Source organism: Rhincodon typus, chromosome 4 (genome assembly GCF_021869965.1).
Source record: "Rhincodon typus isolate 14 chromosome 4, sRhiTyp1.1, whole genome shotgun sequence".
NCBI lineage: Eukaryota > Metazoa > Chordata > Chondrichthyes > Orectolobiformes > Rhincodontidae > Rhincodon > Rhincodon typus.
In genome coordinates, this window is record NC_063335.1 from 113,544,797 (window position 1) to 113,557,359 (window position 12,563).

The 12,563-nt window shown below is 44.2% G+C and overlaps 1 protein-coding gene across 1 annotated transcript in view; it reads left to right on the forward strand.

Moving 5' to 3' along the window:
• LOC109923120 (SCO-spondin-like) overlaps window positions 1–12,563 on the forward strand; it is a 154,888-nt gene that overhangs the window by 65,639 nt on the left and 76,686 nt on the right. Inside the window, exons 21-24 of the mRNA XM_048596202.1 lie at window positions 498–544; window positions 7,020–7,190; window positions 7,662–7,793; window positions 11,062–11,220. Of these exons, the coding sequence (XP_048452159.1) occupies window positions 498–544; window positions 7,020–7,190; window positions 7,662–7,793; window positions 11,062–11,220 (509 nt within the window). The remainder of the gene's footprint in view (window positions 1–497; window positions 545–7,019; window positions 7,191–7,661; window positions 7,794–11,061; window positions 11,221–12,563) is intronic.

Here is a 12,563-nt window from a genome sequence, read left to right on the forward strand (position 1 = left end):
GCTGATTGTAGTTAGTAAAAGTTTTAAAAGTGGAATCTGGTCTGCCAAAATTCTTTCCATCAGTCTACATGATTGTAAGAAATTACTAAGACTTTTTTAATTGGGATTCCCTCCAAAGATCCTTTGCCTTTCTTTCTCTCTCTCTTCAATTCAAACCACTGCTCCAATTTGCCTCTTTGACCAAGTTTTGATCCTCTGAAATAATCTCTCCTTTTGTCTCCCATGTTGTTTTACGGTGCTCCTGTGATGATTGTTAAATCATAGGTGCGATACAAAGGTGTGTTGTTGTTGAGATTGGGATTAGTGGGTCAAGGTATCAATGATGATTGAGAGATATAATTAAATGTATTTGATTCACAGGGAGTGGTAGGAACATAATTTCAAAGGTCAGTGAGTATTGGTCCTGATGCCTGAGCTACAGCGAGATTAGCTTTGATCAATTAAATGCCTCGTTTTATCACACACTCTGTGACCTCGTGCTGTTGTTTTTATTGCAGCTTGTGTACCCCTGAAGGAATCTATTGCCAAGCCCTGGACTGTAAAGGTAAGGCAGCCAGTGTGATGTGGAATAGATGTATGTGTAGGAGCTCAATGCTTCTCAATGTGAAGGACAGAGCAGTCACTATCAGTATCATGGTACAGGGGGGTGTTCGCAGATCATATGTTCCCAAAGACAGGCCCCCGATGGGATGTGAAGGAAAGGATAGTGGCTGATTGGGTGATTGTCAGGAAGTGCTGTGAAGTATGGAATCTGTAACCTGTGTGTCTTCCTCAAACCAGTGTGAAATGCTAAAGTGAGTGCTACAAATGTCAGCTCCATGAAAGAGTGCAGCCCAAACCCTGGGCATGGGACTGTACAAGAGACAACAGCAAAATGTAGAAACACAGTTATTATAGGGGATTCCACAGCTCCTGAGTGTAATTGTGTCCCTGTCATTGTGAGTCCCACATGATGATTTACCTTCTCTCACAGACAGGCTACAGATTATTCTTCAGGAGCGGAGACAATGAACTGGATAGTGTCAGTATCAATAACAATGAGACAGCAGAGATTCAGGTCCTACAGTCAGACTGTTGGCAGCTAGAATGTAAATTATAAACTTCAATTTCAAGGATAGCAGGCGAAAAGGTGATGACACTTGGAAGGTCAGAATAAGAGAGAGCGCCGTAAGACAGTACGTGGAGAGATAGAAACAAACTGAGCTAACCAAAACCAGAACTGAAACGAAAGTCTAGGTAGGAAACTGACCCTCTTAGTTTATAGGAAATAAAATCCGAACTTTAATTTTTGTTGAAATTCTGAACCTGGTGTTTGGAACTTGGGGTAGACAGAAACTGGGGCTATACAAAGGGAGGAAGAACTATCAATTGCATAGAGGCAACTTGAACTGAGAGAGTGCAGTTTAAGAACAAAGAACAAAGAAAATTACAGCACAGGAACAGGCCCTTCGGCCTTCCAAGTCTGCGCCAATCCAGATCCTCTATATAAACCTGTCACCTATTTTTCAAGGATCTGTATCCCTCTGCTCCCTGCCCATTCATGTATCTGTCTAGATACATCTCAAATGACGCTATCGTGCCTGCCTCTACTACCCCTGCTGGCAATGCGTTCCTGGCACCTGGCACCCACCACCCTCTGCGTAAAGAACTTTCCACGCATGTCTCCCTTAAACTTTTCCCCTCTCACCTTGAAATCGTGACCCCTAGTAATTTAATTGAGTCCCCCACTCTGGGGAAAAAGCTTCTTGCTATCCACCCTGTCTATACCTCTCATGATTTTGTAGACCTCAATCAGGTCCCCCCTCAACCTCCATCTTTCTAATGTAAATAATCCTAATCTACTCAACCTATCTTCATAGCTAGCGCCCTCCATACCAGGCAACATCCCGGTGAACCTCCTCTGCACCGTCTCCAAAGCATCCACATCCTTTTGGTAATGTGGCGACCAGAACTGTACGCAGTATTCCAGAAGTGGTCGAACCAAAGTCCTATACAACTGTAACATGACTTGCCAACTCTTGTACTCAATACCCCGTCCGATGAATGAAAACATGCCGTATGCCTTCTTGACCACTCTATCCATCTGTGTTGCCACCTTCAGGGTACAATGGACCTGAACGCCCAGATCTCTCTGTGTATCAATTTTCCCCAGGGCTTTTCCATTTACCATATAGTTCGCTCTTGAATTGGATCTTCCAAATTGCATCACCTTGCATTTGCCTGGATTGAACTCCATCTGCCATTTCTCCACCGAACTCTCCAATCTATCTATATTCTGCTGCATTCTCTGACAGACCCCTTCACTATCTGCTATTCCACCAATCTTAGTGTCATCTGCAAACTTGCTAATCAGACCATCTATACCTTCCTCCAGATCATTTAAGGAATCACAAACAACAGTGGTCCCAACACGGATCCCTATGGAACACCACTGGTCATAGTTCTCCATTTTGAGAAACTCCCTTCCACTACAACTATCTGTCTCCTGTTGCCCAGCCAGTTCTCTATCCATCCAGCTAGTACACACTGGACCCCATGCAACTTCACTTTCTCCAGCAGCCTACCGTGGGGAACCTTATCAAATGCCTTACTGAAGTCCATGTATATGACATCTACAGCCCTTCCCTCATCTATCAACTTTGTCACTTCCTCAAAGAATTCTATCAAGTTGGTAAGACATGACCTTCCCTTCACAAAACCATGCTGCCTATCACTAATAAGCCCATTTTCTTCCAAATGTAAATAGATCCTAACCCTCAGTATCTTCTCCAGCAGCTTCCCCACCACTGACGTCAGGCTCACCGGTCTATAATTTCCTGGATTATCCTTGCTACCTTTCTTAAACAAGGGGATAACATTAGCAATTCTGCAGTCCTCCGGGACCTCACCCGTGCTCAAGGATGCTGCAAAGATATCTGTTAAGGCCCCAGCTATTTCGTCTCTCACTTCCCTCAGTAATCTGGAATAGATCCCATCCGGACCTGGGGACTTGTCCACCCTAATGCCTTTTAGAATACCCAACACGTCCCCCTTCCTTATGCTGACTTGACCTAGAGTAATCAAACATCTATCCCTAACCTCAACATCCGTCATGTCCCTCTCCTCAGTGAATACCGATGCAAAGTACTAATTAAGAATCTCACTCATTTTCTCTGACTCTGTGCATAACTTCCCTCTTTTGTCTTTGAGTGGGCCAATCCTTTCTCTAGTTACCCTCTTGCTCCTTATGTATGAATAAAAGGCTTTGGGATTTTCCTTAACCCTGTTTGCTGAAGATATTTCATGACCCCTTTTAGCCCTCTTAATTCCTTGTTTCAGATTGGTCCTACTTACCCGATGTTCTTCCAAAGCTTCATCTGTTTTCAGTCGCCTAGACCTTATGTATGCTTCCTTTTTCCTATTTGCTAGTCTCACAATTTCACCTGTCATCCATGGTTCCCTAATCTCGCCCTTTCTATCCCTCATTTTCACAGGGACATGTCTGTCCTGCACTCTAATCAACCTCTCTTTAAAAGCCTCCCACATGTCAAATGCGGATTTACCCTCAAACAGCTGCTCCCAATCCACATTCCCCAGCTCCTGTCGAATTTTGCTATAGTTGGCCTTCCCCCAATTCAGCACTTTTCCTTTAGGACCACTCTCGTCTTTGTCCATCAGTATTCTAAAACTTATGGAATTGTGATTACTATTCCCAAAGTAATCCCCTACTGAAACTTCAACCAACTGGCCAGGCTCATTCCCCAACACCATGTCCAGTATGGCCCCTTCCCGAGTTGGACTATTTACATAATGCTCTAGAAAACACTCCTGGATGCTCCTTACAAATTTTGCTCCATCTAAACCCCCAACACTAAGTGAATCCCAGTCAATGTTGGGAAAATTAAAATCTCCCATCACCACCACCCTGTTGCTCTGACATCTTTCCATAATCTGTCTACATATTTTTGCCTCTATCTCACGCTTGCTGTTGGGAGGCCTGTAGTACAGCCCCAACATTGTTACCGCAACCTTCCTATTACTGAGCTCTGCCCATATTGCCTCACTGCGCGAGTTCTCCATATTGCCCTCCTTCAGCACAGCTGTGATATTCTCTTTGACCAGTAATGCAACTCCTCCACCTCTTTTACCTCCTTCTCTATACCATCTGAAGCATCTATATCCTGGGATATTTAGTTGCCATTCTTGTCCTTCCCTCAACCAAGTCTCAGTAGTAGCAATAACATCATACTCCCAGGTAGTAATCCAAGCCCTAAGTTCATCTGCCTTACCTACTACACTTCTCGCATTAAAACAAGTGCACCTCAGACCACCTGTCCCTTTGCGTTCATCATCTGCTCTCTGCCTGCTCTTCCCCTTAGTCACACTGACTTCATTATCTAGTTCCTTACAGGCTTTAGTTACTACCTCCTTATTGTCCACTAGCCTCCTCATTTGGCTCCCATCCCCCTGCCACATTAGTTTAAACCCTCCCCAACAGCGTTTGCAAAAGTACTCCCTGGGACATTGGTTCCAGTCCTGCCCAGGTGTAGACCATCCGATTTGTAATAGTCCCACCTCCCCCAGAACCAGTCCCAATGTCCCAAAAATCTGAACCCCTCCTTCCTGCACCATCTCTCAAGCCACTCATTTATCCTGCCTATTCTTTCATTTCTACTCTGACTAGCACGTGGCACTGGTAGCAATCCTGAGATTACTACCTCTCAAGTCCTACTTTTTAACTTGGCTCCTAACTCCCTAAATTCTGCTTGTAGGACCTCTTCCCGTTTATTACCTATATCATTGGTGCCTATATGCACCACGACAGCTGACTGTTCACCCTCCCCCTTCAGAATGTCCCACAGTCGATCTGAGACATCCCTGACCCGTGCACCTGGGAGGCAACATACCATTCGGGAGTCTCGTTTTCGACCACAGAACCACCTATCTACTCCCCTTACAATCGAATCCCCTATGGCTATAGCCCTTCCACTCTTTTTCTGGCCCTTCTGTACAGCAGAGCCAGCCACGGTGCCATGAACCTGGCTACTGCTGCCTTCTCCTGGTGAGCCATCTCCCCGAACAGTATCCAAAACGGTATACCTGTTTTGGAGGGAGATGACTGCAGGGGACACCTGCACTGCCATCCTGCCTTTTTTCTGCTTTTTTTTAGAGCTTACTGGGAGCTGGGGGCCAAAGTAAATAGTAAAAGGACCTGCAATGTTAGCTGAATAAAGAAACAAGCTTCAGCAATCCCTTAGTGGAATCTCAATTGAATGTTGTGAGGGAACAGAAACTGCAACATTCCAGTTGGAATATTGTGAGAGTCTACAATGGTCCTCCTCAAGACTTGGGACAAAGCCAGCAATCAACAGATTATCTCAGAAATATTGAATATATAACCAGGTCAAGCAACTGAGGTATCCATGGGAATGATTTTAGAGGAAAGTTATATTTCTGAAAAGAGCTGAAACCAAGGAGCCTTATAGACTGCTTTTAAATGTTTCCCCATTTAGATGATATTCATCTTCTCTCTTCTCCCCACTAAAGTGAATAACCTCATGTTACCCCGCAATATATTCCTTCAGCTACATTTTTGCTCACTTCCTTAATCTGTCTATATCCCTCTGGACACTCACCATTTGCCCTCACCAATCAGAGTCAAACAGCCCAGTTCAAAATTTAAACAAAACCTGGCAGCTAAGTGTCAATCATCATTAATTGGTGTACTCTCCATGACAATACCTCTACCAATCAGAATCTACTTGTCAACCAGTCAGCAGTGTGTGTCATGCAGTGTAAATATTATTTTTGGTCTTGTTATGGTATTCTTGTATACACTAGCAATCTAGAATGAAGGAACTGAGGGCATTGTTGCTAAGTTTGCAGATGACACAAAGATAGGTAGAGGAACAGATAGTGTTGAGGAAGTGGGGAGGCTGCAGAAGGACTTGTACAGGCTAGGAGAGTGGGTAAAGAAGTGACAGATGGAATACAGTGTGGGAAAGTGTGAGGTTTTACACTTCGAGTGGGAAGAATAGAGGCATGGTTTATTTTCTAACCTGGGAAAGGCTTCAGAAATCTGAAGCACAAAGGAACTTGAGAATTCTAGTTCAAGATTCGCTTGTGGTTAACAGGCAAGTTCAGTTGGCAGTTAGGAAGGCCGGTGCAATGTTAGCATTCGTTTCAAGAGGGCTAGGATATAAGAGCAGGGATGTACTGCTGAAGCTGCATGAGGCTCTGGTCAGACCACATGTGGAATATTGTGGCAGTTTTGGGCCCCGCATCTAAGGAAGGATATGTTGGTGTTAGAGGGAGCCCTGAGGATGTTTACAAAAATGATCGTGGGGATGAAGGTTTTGTCACATGAGGAGCGGTTGAGGTTGAGGTTGAGGACTGGAGGTCTGTACTCGATGGAGTTTAGAAGGATGAGGGAGGATCTGATTAAAACTTATAGGACACTGAGAGACCTGGATAGAGTGGATGTGGCGAAGATGTTTCCATGCATAGGAGAGACTAGTATCTGATGGCACGCCTGCAGAGTGAAGAGATGACCCTTTAGAACTGTAATGAGGAGGAATTTTTTCAGATAGAGGGTGGTTACTGTATGGGATTCATTGCTGCAGAGGGTTGTGGAGACCAAGTTGTTGATTGTATTTAGGATGGAAATAGGTAGGTTGTTGAGTAGTAAGAGGGTCAAGGATTATGGTAGAAGGCAGGAGAATGGAATTGTGAAACATTACCAGTCATGATCGAATGTTGGAGCAGACTTGATGGACTGAATGGCTAATTCTGCTCCTATATCTTATGGTCTTGTTGTGATCTTGTGAAATGTCCTGATGAGGGCAGGCAAAAAGCTTAAAGAAAATGTCCATTTTAGCAAATCTCAAGGAGATAGTCTGAACAAGGTGTATTGTTGGGTGTTACAGCAGGTCCCAGGGGTTGAATGATCACTCACTAACACTCTGTCTTCCCCTCCTGGTGTATTGATACACTATCTCTTCTCTTGACCTAACTCTTCTTACCTCTCTCTTTTTATCCAGTGAACGGAAGATGGACACCTTGGTCACCATGGTCAGACTGTCCAGTTACCTGTGACCATGGATCACAGACTCGGACGAGAGCCTGTATCAACCCTCCACCTCGGAATATGGGCTCAGACTGTCAGGGTGTCAGCGTTGAAACTCAGAATTGTAGCAACCCACCCTGCCCAGGTACATGGTGCTGAACCAGTCTGTATGGCATGGAAAAGGCTTTTTTCAGAGGGAAGGAGAACAAGAGAATGAGGCAGAGGGTGAGATTGGTAATGTGAGGTATGGGAGAAAAATATCAAGACATGGGAAAAGGAGATGAGTACATAACACTGGTGAGAGGGAAATCCAAGACAGTGAGTACAAAAGAAATGAAGGATCAGGGAGACAGAGACTGGTGGAAGGACAATGAGTCAGATTGATTCACTGGAAGTGAAACACTTTTGTGAAAGACAGGGAAGGAGAGAAAGAGAGAGAGAAGCTGAGATTGGTGCTGAGAATGGACAGAGAGATACGAAGAGAAACACAGACAGGCAGTAGGAAAACCAGAAAGATAGTTGGTCACACTCGAGAGGAATTAAGGAGTGATTGAGAGGCTTCATATGTAACCGTTAAAAATGTGTTACTGGAGTCTTGGGTTTTGTACATTGGCAGGAGACAGCTGTCTTTGGTCAGTATGGAGCCCATGTTCACACACCTGTGGTACAGGGTACAGGAGCAGAAACTGTTCAGAGGCACAAGAGGAGCAGAAGATACTGGAACCCTGCTACACGCAGCCATGTCCAGGTCAGTGCTTGCTAAATTCCATTTTTCTGTATCTGTATCTTGACATAACAACAGACACTCTAAGGTTTGAGGCCTCTAAGGTTTTAATAACAGACAGGCTTAATAAAGGAGTTCCTGCATTGAACCCACATTGAATACTTCCTCACAACAAAAGAGCTGTATAGTATTAGCAGCAACATATTAACAAGGATAAGTAATGAAGTAATAAGCAGGAAGCAGCGAGGTGGGATAAATGGGTCTTTCTCAGGATTGCAAGCTATCATTAGTGGAGTACCGCAGGGGTCAGTGCTTACAATCTGTTTCAATAATTCAGATGAGGGATGTGGAGAACAAATTTGAGATGGCTAAATTTTCTGTTGACACCAAGCTAGGTCAGAAAGTGAGTTATGGAGAAGTTGGAGCAAAGGGATAGACACAGGTTAAGCAAGTCAGAAAACATTTGGCAGTTGGACGGAGTATAACCTGGGAAAATATGGACTTGTCCACTTTGGCAGGAAGAGTAGAACAGTAGTATATTAGTCAAGTGGTGGGAAAGTGCAGAAACTGGTGACAGTTAGGGATCTGGGTGACCTGGTAAATGAATCTCAAATCATTAGGATGCAAATATGTAGGAAGAATGCTGTCTATTGCAACATAAACAAAATCTAAAAGTAGACCAAATGTACTACAGCTGTACAAGCCATTGGTGAGACTATATCTGGAGTCCTGTGAACAGTTTTGGTCTCTTATTAGAAAGAAAGAATATAATTGTTTCAGAAGCTGACAGACTGGGATTACCATAAGTGTTAAAAGCTTAGATGGGGTTGAATTTGTTAAAAGTGTTCAGGAAAGTTTTCTCAAGCAGTATATAGCAGTTGGGAAGGGGCAAAACTCAACTGACTCTTGGGAAGTAGGCAGGACAGGTCACTGAGGTGGCAGTGGGGGAGCACTTTGGGACCAGTGACCATAGTTCTATTAATTTTAAAATAGTTATGGAGAAGGACAAAGCTGGTCCACAGTTTCAAGTTCTAAATTGGGGCAAGGTGAATTTTGATGGAATTAGACAGGAACTTGCAGGGGTTGATTGGAGCAGTTTATTTGCAGGCAAAGGGACCTCTGGCAAGTGGGAAGCCTTTAAAAGTGTGATAGCTAGAGTTCAAGGTCTAAATGTTCCTGTGAGGGTGAAGGGCAAGGTTGGCAGGAGTATGGAACCCTGGATGACAAGAAATATTGAGGCCTTAACCAGAAGAAAGGAGGAGGCATAGCTCAAGAACAGGCAGCTGGGATCAAGGGAGTTCCTGAAGGTATATAGCAGATACAGGAGTTTGCTGAAGAAGGAAATCAGGAGGCCGAAAAGAGGGCACAAGATATCTTCTCAGCCGAAGCTTAGAGTGAATCCAAAGAGATTCTTTAAGTATATTAAAGGAATAGGAATAACTAGAGAGAGAATAGGATCCCTGAAGGACCAAAGTGGACATGTATGTGTGGAACTGCAAGAGATGGGCAATGTCCTCAATGAATATTTCTCCTCTGTGTTTATCATAGAGAAGGACATGAAGACTTGGGAACTTGGGGAAGTTAGTGGTGATATCTTGGGGACAGTCCATATCACTGCAGTGGAGATGTTAGAATCTTAGAATGCATGAAGGTGGATAAATCTCCTGATCTTGATCAGGTATATCCAAGAACCCTGCAAGAGGCTAGAGAAGAAATTGCAGGGGCCCTGGCTGATATATTTGCATCATTGTTAGCCATGCATGAAGTCCTGGAAGTCTGGAGGGTAGCGAATGTTGTGCCCTTATTCAAGAAGAGCTGCAAAGAAAAACCTGGGAATTATAGCTTAACATCTGTGGTAGGTAGATTACTTGAGAAGATTCTGAAGGATAAGATATACATGCATTTGGAAAGACAGGGTTTGATTAGGAGTAGTCAGTATGGCTTCTTGTGTGGGAGATCATGCCTCATAACTTTGTTAGAGTTCTTTGATGAAGTGACCAGGAAGGTTGATGAGGGCAGGGCAGTAGACATAGTCTATATGGATTTCAGTAAGGCTTTTAATAAGGTTCCACATGGTAGGCTGCTCTGGAAGGTTAAATCACATGGAATCCAGGGAGAGCTGGAAAATTGGATACACAATTGGCTTGATGGTTAGAAGCAGAGAGTAATAGTGGAAGGAGGTTTGTCGGACTGGAGGCCTGTGACTAGCGGTGTGTCTCAAGGGTTGGTGCTGGGCCCATTGCTGTTTGTTATGTGTATCAATGATTTGGATGAGAATGTACGAGGCGTGATTAGTAAGTTTGCAGATGACACTAAAACAGGCGGTATCATGGACAGTAAGGAAGGTTATTAGAAATTGCAACAGGTTCTTGATCAGCTGGGGAAGTGGGCCGAGAAATGACAAATGGAATTTAATATAGATAAATGTAAGGTGTTGCATTTTGGAAATTCAAATCCAGGTAGGATCTCCATGGTGAATGGTAGGGCCTTAAGGAGTGTAGTGGAACAGAGGGACCTTGGAGTTCAGGTGCACAGTTCTCTGAAAGTGGAGTCACAGGTAAACAGGGCAGTGAAGACGGCTTTTGGCACACTGGCCTTCATCAGTCAGGGTGCTGAGTTTGGAATGTTGGGAAATTAAGTTGCAGTTGTACAGGATGTTGTTGAGGCTGCACTTGGAGTATTGTGTTCGGTTTTGGTCACCTTGCTATAGGAAGGATGTTATTAAACAGGAAAGATCATGAGAGGCATGGATAGAGTGAATGCACTCAGACTTTTTCCCAGAGTTGAAGAATCGAGGACTAGAGGGCATCAGTTTAAGATAAGAGGGGAAAGAATACATGGGAACCTGAGGAGCAGCTTTCTTACACAGAGGGTGGTACGCATGTAGAATAAGCTGCCAGTGGAGGTGGTTGAGGCAGGTACATTAACAACATTTAAAAGGCATTTGGATGAATACATGGATAGGAAAGGTTTATAAGTATATGGGCCAAGTGCAGAGAAATGGGGTTAGTGTGGACAGACATTTTGGTCAGCATGGACCCGTTTGGGCCAAAAGGCCTGTCTCCGTGCTGTAGGACTCTATGACTCTCTAAGCTGTTCTGAGAAAGTTCACGCAACATTCCTGGGATGAATGATTTCTGTCTCTTCTCCTTTCCATTTTTCTCTCTATCTCCCTCACTCTCTGTCTCTCACTCACTCTGTCCCTCTAAGTTAGCCTCTGTCTAGTTTATACTGTTTCTATCACAATCTTTACTCTGTTAATAAAGTGTTTCTCTATATTTTTGCTCTCCAGTGGACTGTGAGTTTGGCCTTTGGAGTGTGTGGTCAGACTGTTCCTGTGTTTCTCCAGTGCAGCATCGATATCGAGCAGCCCATGGACCCCTCTTTGGGGGGAAGCATTGCCAAGGCCAAGAGATGGAATTTAGAATGTGTAACCAGACTGAGTGTACAGGTAAGAAGAGCTATAGGGAGGCACTGGTAATCCTGACCTCCAGCCTAATGTTCGAGATTCTGATCCCAAAGTGGCAGATGGTGAAATTTGAAGTGAGTGGTTTAAAAAATCTAGAATTGAAAAAAAAACTAGTCCATGGTAACATTGTTGACTGTTGTAAAACCTCATCTGGTTCATTAACGACCTTTAGGGCTGTAGGAAAGGCAGGTGATCAGGGCGTGTGCCAGATTGACAGCATGCAGTGGAAGGCTTAAAGCATATTGTCAGCATTTCCACAATATTCTCAGTGTAATTTGGGACAAGGCAGAGCTTCTAACAGAATCTAAAATGGTGAAACAAATTCAGAGATATGGTTTTCACATTCAGAAGTGTCTGAGACAACAGTAGGCGATTAAAATTTACTTAGCAATTAGGAATTAAAGTCTACACATCACTATTAACAACCAAGCAATTAAAAACTCTCCAAAAGTTGTGGACCTCATTAGAAACTCATTAGAAAAATTAGAGTCAAATTAAACTCCCGAATTCATTGACAAGAATTCACGCCATTTTAACAGAAACTGACAGAATCCATAGACCTCGTTATGAGCAGATGCAGAGTAAAGGGTTCATTCCGGAAGGATTTACCAAACAACTGAAGATTTACAGCCTCAAACAGGTATTGAAGGATGGACTTTACAAGGTTGACAGGTCCTGAGAAGATACTGAGCAGTTGATTCAATCACCTGAACACTCAAATGTGTGAGGACATGTGGAAGGTGTGGTCTTCTTCGTGCACTAAAATAAAAATAACGGATGGACAGACACCGTGCAACAATTCCCTGGCAGGACTGTTCCCACCCAGTAGGGGAGCTCTTCAGCGGTGAAGGACATTCAGCCTCAGATCTTTGGGTAAACGTCCTCCAAAGGTGGACTTCAGGATACACAACACAGAGTTGCCGAGCAGGGGCTAATAGCCAAGTTTGGTACCCATGAGGATGGTCTCAACTGGGACCTTGGGTTCATGCCACACTACAGGTGACCCCACCTTACTATACACTCACACACACGCACTCACACACTCATGCAGATCCTCTCTCATTCATACACTGTGTCTCAAGCAGACACACACACACACGCACACACACACTCTCTCTCTCCCTCACATACACACCCTCGCTCTCTCCCACATAAACATACTCTTTCTCTCTCACTCTCCCCCCACAACCCTCCCACACCCACACACAACTCTCAGTCTCTTTCTCCCTCACATGTGCATATGTGCGCGCACGTGCACACACCCACACACCCACACACCCACACACACCACACACACCACACACACCACACACACCACACACACC